General features: G+C 33.7%; 4 protein-coding genes across 5 annotated transcripts; all 4 read right to left on the bottom strand.

The window, feature by feature from the left end:
• Positions 1–452: 452 nt before the first annotated feature.
• Positions 453–3,620, bottom strand: LOC144560015 (caffeoylshikimate esterase-like). The gene is made up of 7 exons (XM_078309176.1): positions 3,202–3,620; positions 3,043–3,072; positions 2,665–2,794; positions 2,173–2,319; positions 1,455–1,585; positions 1,237–1,374; positions 453–1,056 (listed from the first exon to the last, which is right to left on the bottom strand). Exons 1-7 carry the CDS (start codon positions 3,547–3,549, stop codon positions 739–741), a joined length of 1,242 nt encoding a protein of 413 aa, XP_078165302.1. The 5' UTR covers positions 3,550–3,620; the 3' UTR covers positions 453–738.
• A 2,942-nt stretch (positions 3,621–6,562) lies between these two features.
• Positions 6,563–10,195, bottom strand: LOC144560016 (Regulator of Vps4 activity in the MVB pathway protein). The gene is made up of 7 exons (XM_078309177.1): positions 10,016–10,195; positions 9,572–9,704; positions 9,006–9,109; positions 8,388–8,488; positions 8,121–8,191; positions 7,840–7,980; positions 6,563–7,075 (listed from the first exon to the last, which is right to left on the bottom strand). Exons 1-7 carry the CDS (start codon positions 10,063–10,065, stop codon positions 6,782–6,784), a joined length of 894 nt encoding a protein of 297 aa, XP_078165303.1. The 5' UTR covers positions 10,066–10,195; the 3' UTR covers positions 6,563–6,781.
• A 6,237-nt stretch (positions 10,196–16,432) lies between these two features.
• On the bottom strand, positions 16,433–17,889 carry LOC144560017 (LOB domain-containing protein 41-like). Its single transcript, XM_078309178.1, has 2 exons — positions 17,526–17,889; positions 16,433–17,071 (listed from the first exon to the last, which is right to left on the bottom strand). Exons 1-2 carry the CDS (start codon positions 17,713–17,715, stop codon positions 16,563–16,565), a joined length of 699 nt encoding a protein of 232 aa, XP_078165304.1. The 5' UTR covers positions 17,716–17,889; the 3' UTR covers positions 16,433–16,562.
• Positions 17,890–21,534: 3,645 nt separating this feature from the next.
• LOC144560018 (uncharacterized) lies at positions 21,535–23,665 on the bottom strand. Of its 2 annotated transcripts, none has more exons than XM_078309179.1 (3): positions 23,122–23,665; positions 22,576–22,752; positions 21,535–21,776 (listed from the first exon to the last, which is right to left on the bottom strand). In XM_078309179.1, the coding sequence occupies exons 1-2, from the start codon at positions 23,545–23,547 to the stop codon at positions 22,591–22,593; spliced, it is 588 nt and encodes a 195-aa protein (XP_078165305.1). In that variant the 5' UTR covers positions 23,548–23,665; the 3' UTR covers positions 21,535–21,776; positions 22,576–22,590. The 2 variants fall into 2 exon arrangements, with proteins under 2 accessions (XP_078165305.1, XP_078165306.1); XM_078309180.1 differs by having other exon boundaries at positions 21,535–21,794; positions 23,122–23,638.
• Positions 23,666–24,249: the final 584 nt, after the last annotated feature.

Genomic DNA, 24,249 nt, shown 5'->3' with positions numbered 1-24,249 from the left:
AATTCAAAATTGACAAGACAGCCACAGAAAAGACGTTCGAATAGGAAGCTCGTTAGAATGTAGTTAGCAGGTTGATTGGGAAAGGAGGAAAAAACGGTTTGCTTTTGGTGGTCGTTAGCCCAGATCAATATGCTTCAGACACTTAACTGTAAAAACAAAGGAATATCGATATATGGATGTATTTATTGCTTTATTAGAGATGCTGAAATGAGATATTATGATCAAATAAATTATATAATGTTAAGATTACATCATGCCACATGATAACTGTAACTGTAAGCTTACAAAATATCAGTCATTCATGTTTAAAAAAGCCAGTAATAATAGGAAAGGCAAAATTCAATGAGACACCCAGCCTGTATCTTCACAGAAGTTGTCAACAATAGATCAGATAACACCACGATTTTCAAATACATTAAATGCAGCAGCTTTCATTCCACCAATAAGAAACAATCACAGAATAGACTTTTCACTATTAACAAGAACAATAAGAAACAAGAAGAGCCTAAATCCTTGAGACACAGTTCTTTCTCTTGAAACTAACTCTTTGCCAAATTTGCCTTTTTATTGTCCTTTTATGAAGCTTCAATTGATGGCAATGGCATGAATCAATCTGCTCCCGGACAAACAGTTTTCGGAGTAACAAAATAATTCTTTGACGTACAAGAAGTTTTGGAGGCTGCAGAAATGAATCTCCTTCAAATAAAAGAAAATAACTACAAAAATAAAATTAACCAATCAATTGGCAGAAGAGCGTGAGTCAAGCCAAGTGATTATGTCAGTAATAACAGTAGCTATACGATCATCAGGTTCTCCCGCAAAAATAGAATGGTAGCTATCATCATATAATTTAAGTGTCTTATCATGGGTGCTGGCTTTATCATACAGGTACTGGCTGACATGTGGGTCTGTCACTTTATCAGCTGCTCCATGAAGAATTAACAACGGTGAAGAAACCTTGTCTAATTTTGATTCAATGTCCTGAGTGGCCTTGATGAGCTCGACAGCTGTCCTTAATCGCATTTGATCAGAGTATGATATCACATTGAACTCTGCCTGAAAACTCATGTCTGTTCATAAGAACAATTTCCAACTTCAAGAGAGTAAGAGCATCTTACGTTTTTTCTTGTTGTTTTCGTTATATATATTATTGTTATTCATCTCCTTTTGCTTTGATTGAAAGAAAAAATAGCATATAAAAACTGAACATCGCTAAAGAAATGAAAGAGAGCTCACAATTTTTAGTTTACTAGGATCTCTGAAGGCAAGATCCCCTAGATCCTTCTGAGGGAAGAGCTTTGCTTCAGGCATGAGCACAGATAAGAAGCTAAGTGCCTTTAACACTGGTCCTGGAGGCGTTACGTCCTCAGCAATCTTACAAGAAAACAGATTTTAGCATTGAGCACTAATACTTACAAAACCAAGCTAGTTCAGTTGGTTTACAAAGAGCTTACTTTGCACATTGGTGCCACAAGAAGGACACCATCCCAATCAGCAGGCCTCTTTAAGTGCGCTTTCAAAGCGACAGCGCCCCCCATTGATTGACCTAATAGGAAGTGCCGTAACCCCTGCAATTCCTTCCTTCCTACCATACCGTCACAAACTCAAATAAGAAAAGATGCATTTATATAGCAGAAAGAGAGATTATCTATAATCAATTTGTTCCTTTTTCTTCTTGTGGTTATTTGAGATTTTATTTGACTCCATAAGTATTCAAGGGAGAAGCCCAAGAGAGGTGTGTGATACAATCTGGTATGTGGTACTGGTACAACTATAAGGCAACTAGACAAAAGGTCTGAACGACAAAAGGTATTTTGAAACAAGATTGCTTTGCAGTAAACATTACTTACGTCTCATTGCTCATTCAAGAGAAATGCAAGATTGGAGGCACTTGCTCTGATTTGACATTTAGGTTGTACTTCACCTGAATTCAATTTTCATGAAATTAAGTTTTTTTTTTCTTTTTAAATCTTTTTTTTTTCCTTTTCTTCTGTGTTTCTTATCTTCTCTAAATGCTTTTGTAACAAAACTGAAGAATTAATGAAAAGATAAGGGCTTGATCCTTGAAAAAGCAGTTCTCTTTGATCTTCAAATAAGGTTAGGGCCTACTTTGCAAATTTTTCCTGAAGGCAAGGTAAAAATGGATAGCTTTTGAATTGTATGACTAGGAACCTTTGATTCGATTGTATTGCTCAATAACATGATCCACCATTCCATCAAAACTAGGGATGTATCCATGCAATCCATAGGAGAGACCGAACCCAGGATAATCCATTGCATACACTGCATAACCAGCATGTGCCATTTGCTTTGCAATTCCTTGAATATTTCATAGCAAATATATACAATTAGAGTGAGAATGAGAAAAGAGTTGTTAGTGATACCACATCCAGTGTTACCATGTGATACATTTCTGGCATTGGTGTTTCTTTTCATTTGTTTCGTATTTGTAGGTTCTAAATGATTCTTTTTGGCCAAAACAAAGTCAACAATACAGCAAATGCTATAAATATTCCTGGTAATGATACCACTGTAAGGTACAATACCCTGCATTAAGGTGGGCATTCATCAACAGTTAGTCTCCACTCTATGTCCTACTATTGGATACTCAAGCTGATTGCTAAATGAAATAAAAAGATTGCAAAAATAAGAAAATAAAAATACCCTCAAAAAAGAAGGTGCAAGTGTCACCATAACCATGACAGAAGAAGAGAGCCGCCTTACGAGAAATACCAACCGGTGGCAACCAACTCTTCCAAAATATCTCTACTCCTTTTGAATTGGTCTCATATGTCTATAAAGAGATGAGTGAATATTGTATATACATAAAATATATTTTTCAAAGTGCATGATAATATAAACTGAATCATGACCTTTAGATGTACTACATGGATATTATACCATAAGACCTGGTACTGGTACACGTGCCGGACCACAACAGTGAGTGAGGTTGGTACCAGATTGACCTTAAGTTAAAGTGTACAGTGGCTAATATCAGGGAGATAGCAAGGGAAAACAATAACAAGTTGACAACAAACTTACTTCTTCCATTTGAATATCCTTAGGAGCCATCTGCAATAACAAAACAGAAAAAAAAAATCCAATTTGAGGTAATAGTTTTTTTATCCTCCCTTCTGTCAACTATATATTGACCAAATATATACATTTTTTTAACAAAAGAAGACGAATAAGACTGATCACCTTGAATAAGACATGATCGAGGTTCTTTTGCACTTCTAAAAAGGCGGTTCTGACACGACGCCGTGTCGGCGCCCGATCGAGGCTCTGAGATGCTAGCAGATTCAGCTCCTCACTCACCCCCTCCAGCTTTCCATTGTTAGCCTTCTTCTTCTTACTGTTTTTGCCATTACTATCTCTGTCTATGGCTGTGGTATTAGCTACGATCACGCCACTTCTCCTTGCTAACTGCCACGTCACCCTGCTGGGAGGAGGGGCTAGCGAGGACCGTCCGATCAGGGATCGACGAGTTGGATTTGGCGGTGGATGCTCGATTAGGCAGCTGTATTGAAGCCGCAGAGACATCGCCATCTGCGAAGGTTTTGTTAGGAAAGAGAGAGGATCGGGGAAATAATTGTGAGCTTTGCTAGATTGCTGTACTGTTGCCGTCTGCTGGCTGGTAGTGTTAGTTAATAGTTAGCACGCTTGAAGGTGCTGACTGCTGGTCAAGGATCAATTGTTGTCGGGATGTGTTTGACCGTTGACTTTTTATTTGGTGCTTTTCATCATAATTCCTTTTTGGGAAAATGATTTTTTTTTAATAAAAAAAGGGATCTTTTGTGGACCGATATTTTTATTTTTATTCAATTATTAAAATATTTTAATAAAAATAATCAAAATTTTAAAAAAGCCAAAACCGCGAAAAAAATTCACGATCCCGAATTTTTATTCGGAACCGTGGAAAAAAAATCCACGGCCCCGAATTTTTATTCGGAACCGCGGAAAAAATTCACGGCCCAGTGGTTTTTTTTTTTTGTTTTTTGCACTATAAAAGGCTACTGATTTTTGTTTAATTAAACAATTTTTCAGATTTTTGTTTGATTAATTTTAAAGTGAAACTAAAATTCCGAGATATAATCGAACTATGAATTTAATGTGTTAAGAATTTGAATCTAAAATATAAATTCTATAAATTAATGGTAATTATTCGAGTGGTTCATGAATTTAAAAATTCGTTACAAGTTCCGTTGAACCATTTAGAAAAGAAATTAAAATTTGATTTGTATGAATAAATAAATAATTGAATTCTAAATAAGAGTATAATTATACGAAGTTATTCGTATAAATAAATTATGGAATATATAAAACTAGTTCATTCCGGAATTGCTAAAACAGGTTCTGTTCCTGGATAGTGCAGAAAATGGTATGGTTCGGCCAGAGCTGAAACAACTTGTTCCTGGCCAAAACAGGGGCCGAATCCAATGTGCAGAAAAGCCTATGGTTAGGCCAGAGCCAAAAAAGGCTGTTTCTAGTTAAAAAGAGGCCGAAATAGAGGGAGGAAGCATTTATTTTTATTATTTTTGAATCATATTAATTACAATGCATTTAGTTTTTTTTTTATTCTATTTACTTTTCTTATTTTTGTTATTTTTAAAACATGTCATATTATTGTTCTCAAACTTGGATTCGAATAATTCTTTCTCAATTTATATAATTATATATATATTCGATTAAATCTCTAAAATTTCAGAATGAACTAGTTTTATAAATTCCATAATTTATTTATACGAATAACTTCGTATAATTATACTCTTATTTAGAATTCAATTATTTATTTATTCATACAAATCAAATTTTAATTTCTTTTATAAATGGTTCAATGGCTTGTAACGAATTTTTAAATTCAGGAACTACTTGAATAATTACCATTAATTTATAGAATTTATATTTTAGATTCAAATTCTTAACACATTAAATTCATAGTTCAATTATATCTCGAAATTTTAGTTTCACTTTAATATTAATCAGACAAAAATTTAAAAGGTCGTTTAATTATACAAAAATCAGCAGCCTTTTATAGTGCAAAAAACCAAAAAAAAAAGACACCAGACCGTGGATTTTTTGCGCGGTTCCGAATAAAAATTCTGGGCTGTGGATTTTTTCCACGTTTTGAGCATTTTTAAAATTTTGATTAGACCCTGGTTATTTTTATTAAAATATTTTAATAATTGGATAAAAATAAAAAAGTTGGTTTGTGGATGACTAATTTATTAAAATATTTTAATAATTGGATAAAAAAAAATGTCGGTTTGTGGATGACTAATTTTCTATAAATAAAAACAATTTTTTTAATAAGAAAAAAAAATACAAAATTAACGCAGAGCGGTGACGCTTACCGCTTTTAGGTAGACGATTTCAAAATCATAGTACAAAAAAAAAATGGAAAAGAAAAAAAAAATAGTGGACCCACAAAACCTTTTGATAATATCTTTAAACCGATCTAAGCAAGGAAGTGCAGTAATCTAAAATTTTTATAACTAGTATTATTAGAATCGAACTGAATCGGCAGACGGACCGGCAAAACCGGTCCAGTCACTTTTACGGTTTTGGTTTTTTTCAAAGGATTATTAATGTTACTGAACCGGATAAAACTAGTTTAACCGGCCGGAATTAACCAAAAAAACGCTGAACCATTTTGAAAAAACCCCGGTTCAAAACAGATTTGAGATTTGAAGTGAAATCGGCTGAAAAATTGATTGAAAACGTGAAACAGAAAAGAGTCAAGTGAAGAAGACAATAGGAAGATGCTTCCGGCAGTGTAACACATTCATTTATATGTGTTACATACGTGCATTTGTGAGAATTTCAGCCTAATTGGACTCTACGACAGCCTGAAAGGCCTTAATAATAGGTTAGCAACATAGCAAATGAATGAATGATACTGCCCGGTGTTAAGTTTCTCACTAACCATGAATGTGCTACGTCCAAGATGTAGAGAAGCAACAGAGATCGTGAATTGAACACAAGATCAAGCAATTCGATTCAATTTCAAAGAACTGAATCTAAGATACCAGTAAAAACAGTAGAGAAAATGGATAGGTAGAAACCTAGAAAATCTTATTTTATTTCATAAACTCAATAGATACACTTCAAGCCCTTTTATAGGCGATGGTAGAGATATAAAAAGAACGAAAATTGATTACTTATTCTTTCTAATCCTAATCCTGTCTTTATTACAAATCTGTCCTTAATTGGCTTAATTGGCTGATCCTAATCCTGTCTTTATTACAAATCTGTTCTTAATTGGCTTAATTGGCTGATTTGGCGAAACAGTCCTTCAAGGCTTCAACAAATTGCCTCCAGTGCTCTCCAGTTCTGAAGTAGCTGGTCCCACCTGACAGTGAAGGTTTCTTTTAACGGGCTTGGGTCCCAGCTGCAGCGTTCTTTTAGTTACATCTCTGCTGCCCGAGCGCTTACCCGAACGGACCGTGCTCCCTTCTTCTCCCTCACGACATGGAAGCGGGTCGAAATTGATCCATGATTTCAAGGATCGTAACAGAATGCAGACAAATAAAAACAACAGATAAATAAACACACCAAACCCAAATCAAAACCTCTTTTATTAATTAAGGGTTCATAGACTCGTAGTCATGCTGACTAATCCAATATACACCGTAGAGTACTACATGAAGTAGGATCACGCACACTAATCGATTAATTTTACAGATGTCACGCCATGAATTGAAATTCTATAATTTGATCTTTTTTTTAGACTTCACAAATTGGCACACTTCCAATCCGCCAACAAATTCAACTAGGAAAATTAGCTGGAATTGACAGACAATTTTACATTCGCAAGATTCACTGCCAAGCGGGCAGCATTACATGCATTATCGGCTAGTGCAATTGCCTCCCGAGCTCTTTGTAGCACATCTGACGATTCTCGATTTGCCAGCAATTTCTCACCTTCTGTTGACTGAACAATGGATTGTCTAGGACTTACTGAGCTTGAGGCAGTTTGAGCTGTTTGTTTCACTGGTACCGGAGATGGAATCGATCGGCCTTCTGTTGGGGTACATATAGTTGTCGGTTTATTTTGACTAGACTCTGAACTGTCCTATATCATGCAAAAATTGAACTTAGGAGTTAGCCAATATAGTTTTCTTTAAATCAATCAACATTTGCATTTGAACCTTTTTGTGTTCAATCAAACTAAATTTGTTCAATTAGGCCATGTATTAGTCAAATAGTATTTATAACATTAAATTATGAAATTCTCAAAATAAAAAGGAACAACAGTGGCTAATTTTGGACACTAAGCCATCTTATATTGGAGATTTGAAGCGCCTTTAGCAGACAAAGTGGCAGGAAGAAGAGAGTCCATATCCTCTGAGGTAACAGAATATTTCTGTTTAGATCCGGACCATCCAATCAGAATCCGGGCCAATCCAGCCCGAGGTGGAATGCACTGGGCCATTTTAATATTTGTGCGGATTCTGACCAGATGGTCGATCTAAACATAAATATTCTTTTACCTAAGGTGATGAATTTGATAGAAGATGATTTTGATAATTTGACTATAATATTTTCTTTCTGATTACACTAAGAAAACAAACCAGTTAATCATAAAGCTTAAGTTCAGAGTTATGACTGAACAAAGTGTGGGGCCTAATTAACAAAACACCTAATCCAGGGCTATATTAGGACTTCCTATATTTATTTTCTTCATGGTTGATTTGTATCTATTTGTTCCTCTAACTGAATAAATCCTCCAAAAAGTTAAATTTGCAACTGGTTTCCCATCAAACAAACTTAATCAGTCAGAATGAATTTGTACTAGTACGGAACCTGTGATTGTAATCCAAGAATAAATCGTCATACCAGCAAGTCGTCATACGTCTTGTTGAACTGAGCTTCAGTAGCAGATGAATCCCACTCAAGACCACGCTCTTGAGCAATGGACTTTAGAACATTCAGTTTCGACTCTGCAGAGGGGGCTTTCACTGAAAGCTTCTCTATTACCTTCATATATTATGAAAAGAATGCAAATCTGTAATAATTAAACTTAAAAAGACTGCAATATTATGCTTGAGTGTGAAACTTATGATCACAAAAGGAATGCAAGAATAATAACATATTTTTCAATTATTTTACTTTTTTACCGTGCGGTTAACACAGCTGTCAGGCCGTAGCTCGAGTGCAGACATAACAAACTCCTTTCCATACTTAGTACCTGAGATTTGGAAGAAGAAAAAATCAGAATAAAGATAGAAATAAAAAAGAGAAATTAGGAGTACACTTGGGAAAGACTGAGCTGTGTTCGTACCATCAAAAGGTTCATAACTAAACAAGAAACTATAATGTCGACCACTAGATAAAACAAGTACAGTCAGAATAAAATCCCAGAAATAGAATCTCTCCCACAATACCAAATAAATTTCGAATGGTAGTCAGCTCAGGAAGATCAGAACATCTTGATGATGCATAAATTATACTAGCTATAGCCTCCTGCAATTCTACAGGGCATTCCCTATGAAAAGAGACAATGGAAAATAGGAATTAGTGGATGATAATAATTTCAAGTGAATCCCAGCAAAATGCCCAGTGCATCTTTTCATACACGTTTATATAAGCATAAGAACTACAACAGCGAGGGTAGTGTGCAAATTTGGAAGTAAATGAGAAAGTAAAGATATAAATGACAATTACATTTCAGGAGGTGCAAGTCCCAATATTTATGTTATGTTGCATAATATTTCTCATTTCCAGGTATATGCACGATATCTTAAACTTTTACAGGTAGATGTTGCATTTGCCCCACAAAAAAGATGCAACATATATATGGGACTATTTCAATTTCCTAAAGACCTGTAATCAGATGTACCAGATAGTTTACTCGCCCACAGTTTGTCAGGCAAGCCTAACAAGATATACTAGTTATAAATGGGGCAAGAGATGCACTAAGGTACCCTATTTGTGCCAATTCTGATATGGCACTAGAATATCAAATGGGTAAATCTATGAAGTATATAGACAAGAATACATACTTTTTGGATTCCAGAATGGGGACGCGTGCAAGAACAAATTCGCAAAACAACTCTAGTACCTCATAAGCTGCCAATATATTTTGTTCCCTTATTATGTGCTCCACCTATAGGCATTTACCACCAACATAAATAGAAAACAATGTGGAAATTTAGACATGGCCTTCTGTTGCAAAATCAAAGAGTAAGGGAAAAAATGGTGCCAAAATTGGGTTAGATCATTAGAGGAATGTTAATTTGCCCCAAATGAAGTCTAAAAGGGCTAAAACCATCCAGAACTATTGAAGTAAGGAAAAATGGTCATTTCTCACGCTATCTAAAAGACAGCAAGTGGTCTAAATAGTAACAAAAGCATTTTGTTAGATAACAAAAATCATGGGTTTTTCTAATGCTGATAATACTAGGGGGTTTGGTGCAAAATGCCAAACACAAAAGCTGCATTCCTCGCAACTAATGTCAAAAATATCCATTAATATTATGAAGTGTGACTGAACATTCTAGCAGTGTTTGTCTGCTAACCTTAAGAAGGTGTGTTTTTATTTATAGATGTTTTATAATAACATACTTACCCTGATGCGAGCAATGGATTCTTGACCGGTATGAAGGTACTGAAAAATCTCTTTCCGCATACCATCCAGCTGCACTTCTCTCTTATTTCTCAGAAGCTTTATTCTTGATATTGCAAGGTTCAAGCATGTCTTGCTGTATATACAGTACAAAATCACACACCAACGGGGATATAGTATAATTCTACATTCTTAATTTGGTCAAAATGCACCAATCAAGCCCTGACTCTATTACAACAGATAAATAAGAACACTAGATTCCCAAATTGGAATCATGAAATGGAGATCAATAGGCGTTTTTGACAAAGAACACTAGATTCGTTGATATGGAATTGCTGAAATTTTAACCGAATTATAGCAACTCTTCAAAAGAAAACAATCTAAGGTACTTGGAAGTGAATCACGGTAAAAAAATGACAAAGAACAGATAATGGTTTAGAAAAGAACCATCTAGTGCCAATCGTGGATCGATTGAAGAGTGAGTTCAAGCTGGACATCTCTTCAGTAGAAAAATTGTCAGAACGAAAGATCCTTAATTTTGATTTTCTCAGCACTGGTTTTTTCTTCAGTAAAACAAAGAACAAAGATCTCAGGCTCAGCGGAGAGGAGATTAGTAGTTGGGGAGAAAGCTAGATTCTCTAGTGCATTAGAGAGACGGCACATCGTGTAGATTTCAACTGACAGGAAGGCCCGTTGAAAACCGGAGCACTATTGCGTGGATCGTACACTTGGGCCGTTTGGGCTTTTGAACAGAATAGTAGCATCATCAATTGGGCTGCGCCTCTTCGCTTTTGCTTTGTGGGAGAATCCATTACTGGTCTAACAGTCGGGAAAATGGTAGATATGATGCTTATAGAATTCAAATTTGAGTGTATGTGCTGTGCTTCCGTCATATCTGCTTCAAAATACGTGTGTGTTTGATCAGCATGAATTTTAAAGCAACATGTACCTTGAAACGGATCACATGGAAGCACTTCCTTCAAATCCAAATTGGATCCATTATGCATTAGACCTATTCTGCTTTAAAAATCAGTTCTCACATAAATATTCGTAATATCATATTTAACTTTTTTTATTTTCACGAATTTATTTAATTTATTATTTTTTTATTAGAATTAATTTTATAAAATATCCATTTTAGTCGTTATTAACAAAAAGATATAATCTGTATGAGAAAAATTCTCCCTTAAATTCCCCATAAATCAACTAATTATATGTTACATGAAATGTCTCGTCTGCCCATATATGGATGTTGGTGAGTTGATTTATGACCTTCTCCTGATATGAGTAGGGGTGTTCATTGGGTCCGGTTTAGGGGTGTTCATATCATATGATCGAAGCTCTTCTTTCGGTAAAGAGAAAGGCCCTCTATGTAATTCGTATCCTCTATTCCTCTGCATTAACTCAAAAGAGAATCTTTTGAGTTAATAAATCTTATCCATCCGATCTATTTTAAAATTCGTGCATACTATATCTGCACTAATATTAAAAGATCCCTTATATCATAAACATGGACCGGATTGGTTCCATTTAAAATCAAAATTCATTAACTCAAAAGATTTATTTTTGAGTTAATGCAGAGGATAGCATTCCCTTAAATATGACTAGTAAATGCAACATGCATATAGGGTAATATTATTTTTTTGATTTGCAAGAGATTCTGATCAAGTTGTTCCTGGAATAGCGGAGACATCGTACATATTAAAAATTAAACCAATCCAAAGTGTGAAAGTGGCAATTTGTTTTGGCTAGATTCCATTTTTACTGTGTACGCTTTCCAACTTTCAATTATGAAAATTACAAACCTTCCCAAATCCTATGTACATATTATACTACCTAGATATAATATGTACATAGGATTTGGGAAGGTAGTATAATATGTACATAGGATTTGGGAAGGTAGTATAATATGTACATATTAAGGATTTGGGAAGGTAGTATAATATGTACATAGGATTTGGGAAGGTTTTCAATTTTCAGAATTGACAGTTGGAAAGCGTACACAGTAAAAATGGAATCTAGCCAAAACAAATTAACAAACGCAACGCTAAAATACTAAAATGGCTTATATAACTCACGATTTTATTCCCCTATTATTAGGCGAAGAGCTACCAGAATATGAGAATATAACTAGCAATTTATTATTTTATCCATTTAATATTTGTTGCTTTATTTAATTTGTCAAATGCAGTATAACTACCATGCATATTGTTGATCACTTTTCAATGAATACAGTTTATAATGTTATGGAATAAAATAATATAGTTGTTATACTTTATTTTATTCAAGAACATTTAATATGGAAACAAAGGATTGACTGTTTGAACATTAAAATAAAAAAACATAGATATAAACATGATTAAAAACAAAAACAATAAAGCATTTTAACCCTACTCTAATACTGTAATACAATATATTTATAAGTCATTCGGCTCCATTGGAATGGCCGGGTTGGATCTCCAATATAATAGATAAATCATATATTTTTGTCATTTAATTATTTTGTAAATTATCGATTGTATCTATGTCATAATACCACATATATTGGACTATCAAACTTCAATTAACCATAAAGCAAAAACATGTATCTAGTATTATCATAAAACGGGAAAAAAAAATACTTACAGTACTGCTCATACAAATTAAATAAAAATATTCAATTTTATAGTCACTTATGGAAGATTAATACAATAAAATACTAATGAATGTACAAAACTATAATATCATGTTAATGATAAGAATATTAGAAAATAATTAAAAATAATTAAATTTATGATCAAAGTAAAGTTTAATAAAATAAACACAAAAAATATTTATAAACTTCATGGAGGCAGTCACCCAACCAATTAAAGAAGTTCATTTGATATTTTTCTATTCTTTCGTGTCTTACTCGGATTATAATTATTATTTAAAGAAAATTAATTTAATAAAATAAGTTTTGTTATAACTAGAAAAATAGTTGTCGTAATTAGTTTTCTCAAATATCTCACATTTTAATAACACTGCAACACATATTTATTATTTTATGTGGAAATCTGTGTATTTACTAATTTAAAGGTTACAAAAGTATCTTATTTGGCCTGTATAATAAAAAAAACATTTTATTTACAATATTCTTCTATGAAATACAAACTCTTTTATATATAGAATTGATAAATGAACATTGTTATGTTCATGCTTTTATCTGATATTAAGAACACATATATGATGATGAGGTTCATATAAAACTTGTGAAAAAATTCTTGTATGTTCTTATCTAAAGATAAAAGGTGTCTGTCTTTTGATCCGGTCGGCAATCTATTCATGATTTTTCAAATTGAGATTTTACAAATACTTTTAGCTAGCAAGATGCAATATTTTTTTTAAGAAGTTTGTTGATAATTGGCAACCAGACAAGTTTTACTAAATAAAATTAAAAATAATATGTGAAAAAAATTCGAGAAAAAAAAATGAATTGGATACCATATATACTTCTAGCTGTTTTAGGTTTAATTTATTTAATGTTATATATGAATAAAAAAAACTTGAATCTTTGGAAGACTATTATACACAAAAATCCGTACTAATGTGAAGTAAATCAAGTAATATATATATATGTACGGGCCTAAACAGAAGTTGTTAAGGTTTTGGGCTATTTTAGGAAGGTTACTATGACATCGGTGATATATATTTCAGCTAATAAGTATGTGTCACTAGTTTTAAAAATCTATCGGATAGACTTCAAACGACATATTTAAATCATTCAAATCGATCTATATCGATCATGAGTGATGTGTTTACTAGTAAAATTTATATTTTTATGGCATTTAATACAGACTATAGCGTGAAACCGTAAAAAAAATGATGACAAATAAATATATTAATAAAGTTAACTTAAAAATCTTTTTTTTACCATCATAAAAAATATAAATTTGACATGTAAACACATTAGTCTTGTGAAGTAGATTGATTTAATTTATTATTTGAAGTCTATCTAATATATTTTAGAGCCGATAACACTTGAGTTGAAATGCCACCAAGGGTACATAATAGGTATGCCGCATGCAGACTCCTAACTAATACCAAAATGTAATTTGTGAGTAAGATATTATAATTTCTTATTAAAATAAGTTAATTGGGTATTTGATGGGTATATATTGGTCGTCTGGTAGATACAGAGGTAGGTAAAGAGCTCTGGGGTCAATTCACTTTATTTTTTTAATTTTTTTTATGTTATGTATGATTTTCTATGTAATTTAGAGTAAAATGTAAAAAAAATTATCAAATTGACTCCTATTCTCCATACAAATTTTATACGATTTTTTTTCATATATTATTTAACTCTCATAGTTCGAAAGTTTGGCTCCGCTCCTGAGTAGATATATTCAATATTTATTTGTTTCCAAGGAGACAAAAAGAATTTGTTGAAATTCGGATTTAATCTGTGATTTGCCATAAATGTTGAATGCTACATGTAGGTTTAACCCGCTAATTAATAGGTGTGCATGTATCTTAATGCCCCTGTTTATATTATTTCAAAATATATCTGTATCACTAAAATATTAACAAATAGAACTTTAGATCGACGCATGCGTTCGAAAATGTTGATGATATCATATATCCAAGAGGGTTAAAATGTCTCATTTTGCTTTATATTTTTTACCTTTATTTTTTAAAGTTCAAAAAGTTAATCAACATAATTTTCATATTAAATGTATACTTCACAGAAGATAAACTGTTAAAGTATCTCAATATATAACAATTTGCATTAATTTCTATTATTGTGTATGCCTCTTATCTCATTATATATTTACATCATGCTAGATTTTGCACTATAAAAACATTTGCTACACTTGCAATACGATGCCGACTACCTTGGTGTTCACGAGAGTGGCGCTTTCACCAACACAATTCTTGATTGACGACTAGTAGGAGAGCGCGAGCAAGCACGTCACACGAAGTCAAGCTACTGAAAGAAGGGAATGTTTTTGCTTGGACTAATCTTTTGGGTCAAAGTGTACGAGTACTGATCTATATGATTCGTGATATAGTATGAAGTATATACCAAGTTGAAGTGAAGCAAGATTCGTTATATGAAAAATTTCAGAAGCATATATTATTCCTTATTTAAGTTTTTTTTTCCCTTTCAAACTTAGTCCTTTTCCAAGAGGGGGATAGAAATGACGATATCTAGTCCTAAGGTGTAAGGCAATTCTAAGGTCTCTTGTAAGCTTTTTCCTTGGATTCAATGGGGAGAGAACATAGGGAAGATCAATAAGTAACTTTCTCCTCTGGTGTATGAGTGCGTCTTTTTTTTTACTCTTTTTTGAAGCTATTGGGACTTTCAGGATGTCAAGAATAATATGTTATGTTTGGCAGATAATATCTTTTTTTTTTAAAGCTTGGTAGAGACTATTAAGATTGAATTAATAAGAGTGTTTCCAACCACAATTCCTACATTATTACTTTAATTGCTATGTTATAGCATAAATGCCCCTATTTACATTTCTCTGTCTTCCACCATAGTGCAACTACAATTGTGCATCCTCGCTTGCTCTGTTCACCACCAGCCAAGGCGGAAGTTTTGAGTTCCTGAAGATCACTTCATTCCTCTGCCTCCATAACGACCATAGTACTAACATCACTCTTATGACCCAAATTCTTTTGCGTTTAGCACGTTATATTAAGGAGGAAGTTTTTAATATTTAGTATGTAGGGTAGTACTTTAGAAGGAAATATTTGTAGATTTTTCGTTTCAGAAATTTTATGTCGTTATAAATAAATAATTTGTACTCTATGTATAAGTCAAAAAATACAATTAAACTTTCTCATAAAATTGCAGTAGAAGCTTATTTCTCTTTTGTTTCTCGTCTCTTCCTAGAAACCCTAACACATATAAACGAGTTTAATTCCGATAATGGACAAAAAGAATATATGTGTTAGCTCTGGTTATACGCTTCATTAATTAATCAATCATCAATATTTAATCGACAAAAAGAATAAACAAAGTACAAACTCAAGGTGTAATCTAAATATACTTCCTGTGGGCGATACGGTGCATGTGTATTCTAGTTCACAAACAAGTGGATTGAATAAGAACTAATGCAAACCTACAGATCTAATTGAATCTGTCTGATTGATTACTGATCGATATCTCTCATTGGCTGGGCACATTATGTGTCTGTTCATACCATTTACTAAAGATTGAGAATGTTTTAATTGACCGTGTCGTGGCTAGCTAGCTCTCCAAAGCAATGTGGATGCCACACAGACTTTTGTTACAAATTCAGCCAAGATATTTCTTATTTATTTTCTTAATTTGATTTTATTTTTCTAGGGTTTCTTCATGCGACGTGCCTACTGCCTAGGGCCACTTAGACTAATGTGTTTGATAACTCTTGCATATGTCATGGGTTAGTTCATTATTTGGCTAACGGACAGGAATAATCTCTAGCAATTTGTGCAAGGATTAAAGACTAAACTAGTAGCTTATCTAGTGTGATCATACAATTAATAAATATGGTAGCTATAGGAGCTTACAATTAAGTTAAAACATCCTCCACAATGAAAAGAGGGGATCTAAGAAGAACTTCTGTTCCAAAATGCTCATGGATGTATAGCGACATGCAAATTATACTGTCTTGTCAAATTTCCACAATGAGCATGCATGGATATATGTTTACTAATATTTTTATGCAACCAAGGTATATGAAATTATGAACAGCCTATTTATATATATCAATTGCAGATTTGCAGTGGTGGAACTGTACTTCTCTTGAGCACATATACTTTAAAATGATAAATGATTAGTTACTGGAAATCTGGAATATAACAAAAATTAATGAAGAAAAGTTAAGCTCCTTTTTAAGTCAAATGACAACAAAATTCAAGCAACTTAACTTGAGGAATTGACTAAAATAGCATATTTTGGATGATAATTACACCCATAAATAAAATAAATCTATTTAGGTTTAACCCTTTTGATTTAAATGTGCCTACATGAATGCAATGGCACTCACAAATTAAGATCTATTTTGTACAAATCAGTGTCACGTACTCTAGGAATTTGTTCCATATTCAAGGCAAGCACAGCTATCTCATGTTCTTGCTCTATGTTATCCTGCTTCTCTTCAGATTGTGGCGATCCAATTTCTATAACCTCAGGTGACCAAACTTGCACTGGGTATTCATAGGATCCTCTCACTTGAGCTAGCTCATGCGCACTCGCAACTAAGCTGCGCTCCATGTTCTTCAGCTTGCTTCCTTCCCTCTTGAATCGACTGTGGTTGGTTTTGGAGACCTTATGCAATTTCGCTTTCATTTCTTTATTGACATGGTGGATGCCACCCGTAGATTTGACGGGAGAATCATCTGAAGGGATTTGTGAAATGGGGATGCCCTTTAGCACTGCCTCAACTGCTGCTTGGCATAGATGCCACCTGCCAGACCATAGGAGTCCAACTGACCCAAAAATTGGGTTGATGATTCGACCACATGATTCGTAAAGCAACGATCTATAAATTGCTGTACATCCACCAAAAGAAAAACCCAGCTTTAATTAAACATTAGGTGTAGGAAAATGTTTCTAAGATTGCTTTTGTTGTGCCAGAAAATAACATAAAAAAGAAAATAATGAGAAGAACAAGATATTTAGACTTTCTAATTGTACGTAACCAGTAACTATGACCGTGTTTGAAGCAATATATGTGTAGGAAGAAAAAGCAAAACATGTTTTGTATTATCTTTTTTCCCTCAATTTTATTTAAATAGAACGTAGAGGAGAGATGAGAAATTAAATCTACTTCAGTTATGTATATATAAGACAAAACAAAACAGAAGGTGTAATTTGTATTTTGTTCTCCCACTCTAAAGAACTCTTTGTGCTCTATATATCTAATCTACTGTACACTCTTCGAATAACAGTAGTTGCTATAATGCATTTAAGGAATAACAAAAGGTTGAGAATGTAAATACAGACCAGGACGGAGATGCGGCGGACCGGCATGGATGAGGTTTAGAAGGCCAGTACGGCCATAGAACTTCGCTAGAAATAGAGTTGTATGCGCCTGCGACTCGGGGTTCCCGATCCAGCTGAGACACGGCTTGATTATACAGTTGTCTCCACACCCCTTGCGCAAAACACGACAACCGTTGCAACTCATCTTCATGGCCGTTTCAATTTGAAGTCGATGCAATTCACCTTGTGAGATGCCAAATTAAGGACTGTTAGTTCTGATTAGTTCTTACTGGTGTGTCTACGCTTCTGCTTCTATGAAAGAGAGAGTTCTTTGGAAGCCTCTGCCAGCATTTTAAAAAAGAAATAGAGAGAGAGAGTTTGTTCTAGAATCTAGAAGGGGGAGGGGGTAGAAGGGGGAGAGAGAGAGAGAGAGAGAATATAGGGTTTGTTAACAATTAATTAGTTTGCATATGAAACCATGCCGCTGTCTGTAGCCCCTAGTTTTTCCACAAGGAAATGTAAACCATCTCAAATCAAATGTCCCCCGCATGCTCTAACGGAAATTGATAGGTCCTTTAGTTCAAAAGATTGAAAGCGTACGCAGTAGCCGGGCTAATAATAGTGGGTAATAGTTTAATCAAGTTTTTTTTATGAATTTAATTCTAAAATTTATCGAATTGATTTTAAATGACGAATTTAAATCGTTGAAAACGATCTATTCACGAGTGATGTGTTTACATGTTAAATTTATAAAAAAAAGTTAAATAAATTACCATAAAGTTAAAAGGTCAAAAAGATGAAAAGTAAACGTATTAAAATTAACTTATATATTCTTTTTACTACTTGACTTTACGATAAATTGATTTAAAATTTTACAAAATTTGACATGTAAACGAATTATTTATGAAGTATATCAGTTTTAATGGTTTGAATTTGACATTTAAAATCATTATGGTAGATTTTGAAATTAAATTCGTCAAAGATTTATAGTGAGCTTAAGAATACTCCAGTTAATTCTACTCAGGTATTAAATTATTAATAGGAGTTGTGTATCGCTACTCTTTTACACATAATATACCGAAACCTTATAATATTTATGTTAAAAATAATTATACAGGTATGCTCTATTCTAGAAATTTTGCATCATCAGCTACCCTATTTCATACCGCACGTTCATGACCGAAATCCTCCAATTTCAGCATTGTTTGAGATATAATGAATTGAGATTGAGTTCTCGGCTGAAATGACCGGAATCCATGAGATAGCAATTAATCCTTAATTGGTATTACCCTCCTGCCCAAAAGTTTGTGCATTCTTTAATATACAAAAGATGTGTTTGCGCAAATACAATGCACTGCGACTGGGTCTCCAAGCCAGGAAATCCATGATCATCAATCAATTTAAATAATACATGCATGCATGTATCCTAGCTAGTTGCCTAGCTAGTGGGTATTAAAATATATCGGACTGCATGTGTATTATAAACGAATCCAATAAGTTGTTTTTCTGGTTTTAGATTGAACACTGGCTGATCAAAATTTGAGATCTAATTAATCTTAAAGCCGAAGAGATAATTTAAGGATCGCAGTCGCTTAGAACTGTCAATGGATTTGGATTGTGATCAGTCCGCGTCAAGATCTGTGCGCAGACTACATCTTACGGTTCACATTGTTTGAAATTAATCCGATAATTTCTTTATCAGCCTCTTAATTAAAAAGAACAATTTTTTAATTAAAATTATAAATCAATTAGAAACTTTAAAGACCTTAATTTGTAAAAAGTAGTTAACAGTTATTTAAAAATTTATTTAAGTTGCTAACTAACATTTGTGTTAGTAGACGTAATGATGTAGTTAACACTTATTTAAAATTTTATTTAAGTTGCTAACTAACATTTGTGTTAGTAGACGTAATGATGTAGTTAACAGTTATTTAAAAATTTATTTAAGTTGCTAACTAATATTTGTGTTAGTAGACGTAATGATGTAGTTAATAGTTATTTAAAAATTTATTTAAATTGCTAACTAACATTTGTGTTAGGAGACGTAATGATGATTGTGAAATCTAATGATAGATTCAGAGCTTATAAAGTAATAATATATAACAACCCAACATGTGAAGGAATACTTCAATGCATTGTATCATTCCGGGAAATTGAATCGCGTGTATCTTACCTACCACGACAAATGATGAGAATAAAAAGAATCATAAACATTTGTCAATCAGCCAAGTAGCCGCTGTGGTTATAATTTGTTTATTCGTTCAATTAATTAATTTGTTTGAAAAGAGGAGATGCAAGATCCGAAACTTCATTGATTTAATTTGGTAAACCTTATTTCTTCTATTTATATTGACCTTCACAGTAAATACCATAGTCACAAGACTCGCAAATAATTAGTTTTTTTTTTATGCCGAATCAAACACCGAATTATTCGATTGATCAAACTTTAATCGAATAATTTGCGAATTTTACAAACTTTTTCTAAATTTTACGAATTATTTGCGAATTTTTTCCATAACTTTTTTTTTTTTGGCTCCCTTATAGCTAGGACTGAGATATCTGATCTGGATAAGTCCGAATTATTTTCAAATTATACCTGAATTATTCTCAAATCACGAACTTTTAACCTCGTCGAACCGAACCCAAATAATTTGTTTGTCACTATGGTAAATACTAAATACATAGACCAGATCAGTATTCTAGCACCACCGGTGCATTTATAATACGTGTGCATTTTTGCAGAGGAGCTCTCTGCATATCTTGAAAAAAAAAGGGTTAGTACAATTTAAATTGGGATAATGAGAGTATGAGACCATAAGAAGAGTTTGCTTATGTAATTGCAAAAGAATTCCTTTCCCTCAGTTTTATATGTCTTTCAACGTTAACAAGGATAAAATTCTTTGTTGATTAGTTCATGATCTTCGAGTTTCTTTTTCCTTCCATATTTTTTGAAAATGCATATTGGAAATGCATATTAGATTGATAGTGCTTGTGCTTTGTAACGGTATGTGCCACTTAATTAGTGCCATGGTTTTACATTTCCATATTCAAAATAACAAATGAGATTCAAAGCCAAATCATCTAGTGCATGGGCTATGTTTTGCGAATTGTAAAATAAATCGATTGACAACAAATTTATCTGATAACTACAATATTAACAAGACGGTAGTGAAAATAACCAAGTACAAGTAAAAATATGTTTTTATAGTTTAGTTAGGTTAGTTTACTAATATGGTATAATATAAAAAGAGATTGTAGTGCATCGGGATTTGAACCATTAAAAGTTTTGTTTTGTTGGAACTTGAAACTTGAGAGCGATGAGTTGATGACTAAATCTAAATTGCATCGAAACTTCATATTTGTATAAGCTATCAAAACCATATAAATATATAATTTTATTTTTCTTGAAATTGACATTATTATACGGATTGATATAGTTGTCAAATAAGCATAGATGCCAATATTAATTTTATCTTTAAAATTACAGAAGGCTTAGTAGGGAGTAGTCGATATAGTCCACACAACTTAACAGATTACATCCTGTCTAGAAGACTCAGGCTTCCGTGTTGAAAGAGTTAAAATTACAAATAGGTAAATAATATAGAAGTATGTGCACAATACACGCCCTCAACGAAATGTGACAATTTGAAAGCACCTCTAATTTTGTTTTCCTTCTCTTACAGTTTTGGCCTCATAGGGTTACAGTCTACAACAGTACAACTAGATTTAGTTGCCTCTTAGGCTACTAGTTAATTGGATTTTATCAACTCTTAACATATTGGAATTGCAAGTTCCCATGGCCTAGATAATATACAGATTATAGTGGTCAAATCACAGCCGTTGATTAAATCCAACAGATCAGATTATATCCGACCTGTTGAATGCCTGAGCTGCCCAAGGCCCTTTCTCAATCCTCCTTTTTTTCTCTTACACTGATATTAATTCCTCTCTAAACTGTCCCCAGCCGCTGCCGTCACCCCCACCCCCTCCCCCTCCCTCCAAAAAGTTAAAATGCAATATCAACATTTAATTTTGTCATAAAATATTGGCCAAACTTATTTAAGGTGTCATCAAAGTCTTTGTTTTGTAGGGTTGATCCTTTTTTGCCTTTTTAAAAAGTAAAAAGAAAGAAAAGGAAAAAAAAACTTTGCTTACTCTAGTCCAAAATAATTGTCCATAAATAAGTTTCGAATGCAATTGTGCCGTGAAATTTTGAATTCTGTAGAACAGAGTTGTAAAACCTACACCAAAGCTAAGCTGTTTCAGGAGATCCTACAAACAAACATGAGACTGTATATCAATAGTAGCACATGGTTCAGAACAAACAAGTTTTCAAATAAAAAAGGAACAAAACTATATTAAAAAAAAAAGATGTTTCTGCTATGGACTGGGGGGTTAAGCTTGCTAATGAGATCCATCAAATTATTTTGGGTATGTAGTGTGTTGTAACCCTTCTTCCTTAGTTCCTTTTTGTCTCTCTATCTTTTACTTATCTATTATTTTATTCCGCTGTAGAGTGTCAGAGAGAGGGTGTTCTCTGGTCTGAACATAAACCAAGAAAGCTTTTATTTGTTAATTTGTTAGTGAGATGCAAGGCTTTGCTTTAATTAGGGATGAAATACTTGAGAATAAGATTATTTGACAATTTTAACAGTATTTCTCATATCAATTAAAGCTTGAAAACCAAATATATCCGTTTATAAGCACATTGTTGGAATATACAAATAATGCAATTTGAGTATGGTTAATAATGCATCAAAGAACTTTTAAGTTCTGACAATTGATAGTTCAAATCATTCAACAGATGATAAAACATTCATCAATGCTCATCATTCATAAGGACTATGTATAGTAAAGGGCATTACTAGATATTTGGATTCCTTATTGAACTTCTGTTTTTGACAATTGTCAAGATAATCAAATGCAAGTACTGTCAGTGGATCTTAACCTTAAAAATACAAATATGACAAACATCTGATCTGTTTAACCTAAGTATGGGGACGTGTCATAGTAGATCCATCTAAATTCATTGCTAAAACGCAAAGATAGATTAACCAAATGAGTATCTTACCAAATGGCACATTCATCATTCCATTACAACTTTTGCACCTACAGCCTTCATCTTCTCAATAATTTGTTCAGCCTCCTCCTTTGAGACACCTCGCTTGATCACAGCTGGTGCCTTTTCAACCAACTCTTTCGCCTCCTTCAACCCAAGATCAGTGAAACCTCGTACTTCCTTTATGACCTATTGTAATTGTCCAGGAGAGTTTTCTTATGACCTTAGAACATATGTTTATGGCCAATTTCTTGGCAAACTTCAAGTTGAGTTTGGGCTAAATCGACACCCACTGAGGTTTGCTTGGGTAATGAGCTATACCAAAATGAATTGCAAAAATGGTACACTCCACCTGAGGGATAATCGAGTAAAAGCACCACATGGAGGTTAATTACATAGTCACAAGTTAGTAAGGTTAATTCACAATTGGCTTCAGCTATGACCTAAGAAACCGGCACCAAACAAATACCGTACCAGTTAGGTTCAGCATGGCACAAGAAACTTCAATTGAGATCATTGTTATGAATCAGGAACTACCAAAAACAGAATTAATCTCACCTTAATCTTAGAAGGAGCATCATATGAATCCAATCTCAACTCAAACACAGTCTTCTCAGCTTTCTTCTCCTCCTTCGCCCCAGCCGAGGTTCCGGCAGCAGCACCACCAATTCCTCCACCACCTCCAGCATTCACGATACAAACACTCGGCGGCTCCGTCACTCCCAATCGGGTGGTGAGCAAAGATGAGAGCTGAGATACTTCTACAAGGGTGAGAGAGGCGACCTCATCAACGAGGCGCCACACGCGATCAGAAGGCGGAGTGAAGGGGGCAGAGGGGTCGAACGTGGCAGGGTCGTAGTTAGTCGGGAGCTTGCGAACATCGATGGGAGACGGAGAAGCGGCCGAGGAAGAGAGAACACGACGGAGATGGGGAAAAGACGACCAAACCAGGCGGCGGTGGTTTGATCGGAGGAGAGATGCCATTGCTCTCGAAAATGGAGGATCCGGACCCTCTTCCTTGGAGGGTTTAAGACTTCGCTAGAATTACTTCTGTAGAATATCGTTTTAATTCTAAGTTAGTGATGGCAAGGCCCAGAGAGCCCACTTTAACTCGACATCTGATTCGAAGGCCCCCTTAACAAACGGCTACACCACCGACAACAAAAAACAAAGAAAAAGGAGCAACCAAAATAAATTTTCAGTTACATGAAATAAATAAAAAATTAAGATGGTAATCGAAATTAATTTTCGGTTACTCCACTAAAATGTGAAATCTGTGTGTGGTTGAGAGAGTGTAATGGAGTGGTAAGGGGTTAACTTTTCGGTTACCCATGAGATAACCAAAAAAAATTTCTCGGTTTTAATAATTTTTATAATTTGAGAAGTAATCAATCTGTTATTTTATTTTATTTTTTATTTGCGTATTATAAAAAAAATTCTGCGCTGAGTAATGTGCTCTAAACTGGGAAAGCAGAGAATCAGAGATTGATCCAGAGTCAGTGCGTTCCTCGGACAATGTATTACTTAACCAGTTCTTTGGAAGATTATTAATACAACAGAAAAATGTTGCTTTATTATTTTCGAGGACTGCTAACAATATCCTAACTCTATGTTCTCCATGAGTTCAGAGTAAGTTCCATGGACTCAATAACCGTCCAATTCGCATTAAGATGTGTGCATTTCACT

This window comes from Carex rostrata, chromosome 9 (assembly GCF_964058835.1).
Source record: "Carex rostrata chromosome 9, lpCarRost1.2, whole genome shotgun sequence".
NCBI classification, from domain to species: domain Eukaryota; kingdom Viridiplantae; phylum Streptophyta; class Magnoliopsida; order Poales; family Cyperaceae; genus Carex; species Carex rostrata.
This window is presented reverse-complemented; position numbering and strand designations above follow the sequence as displayed.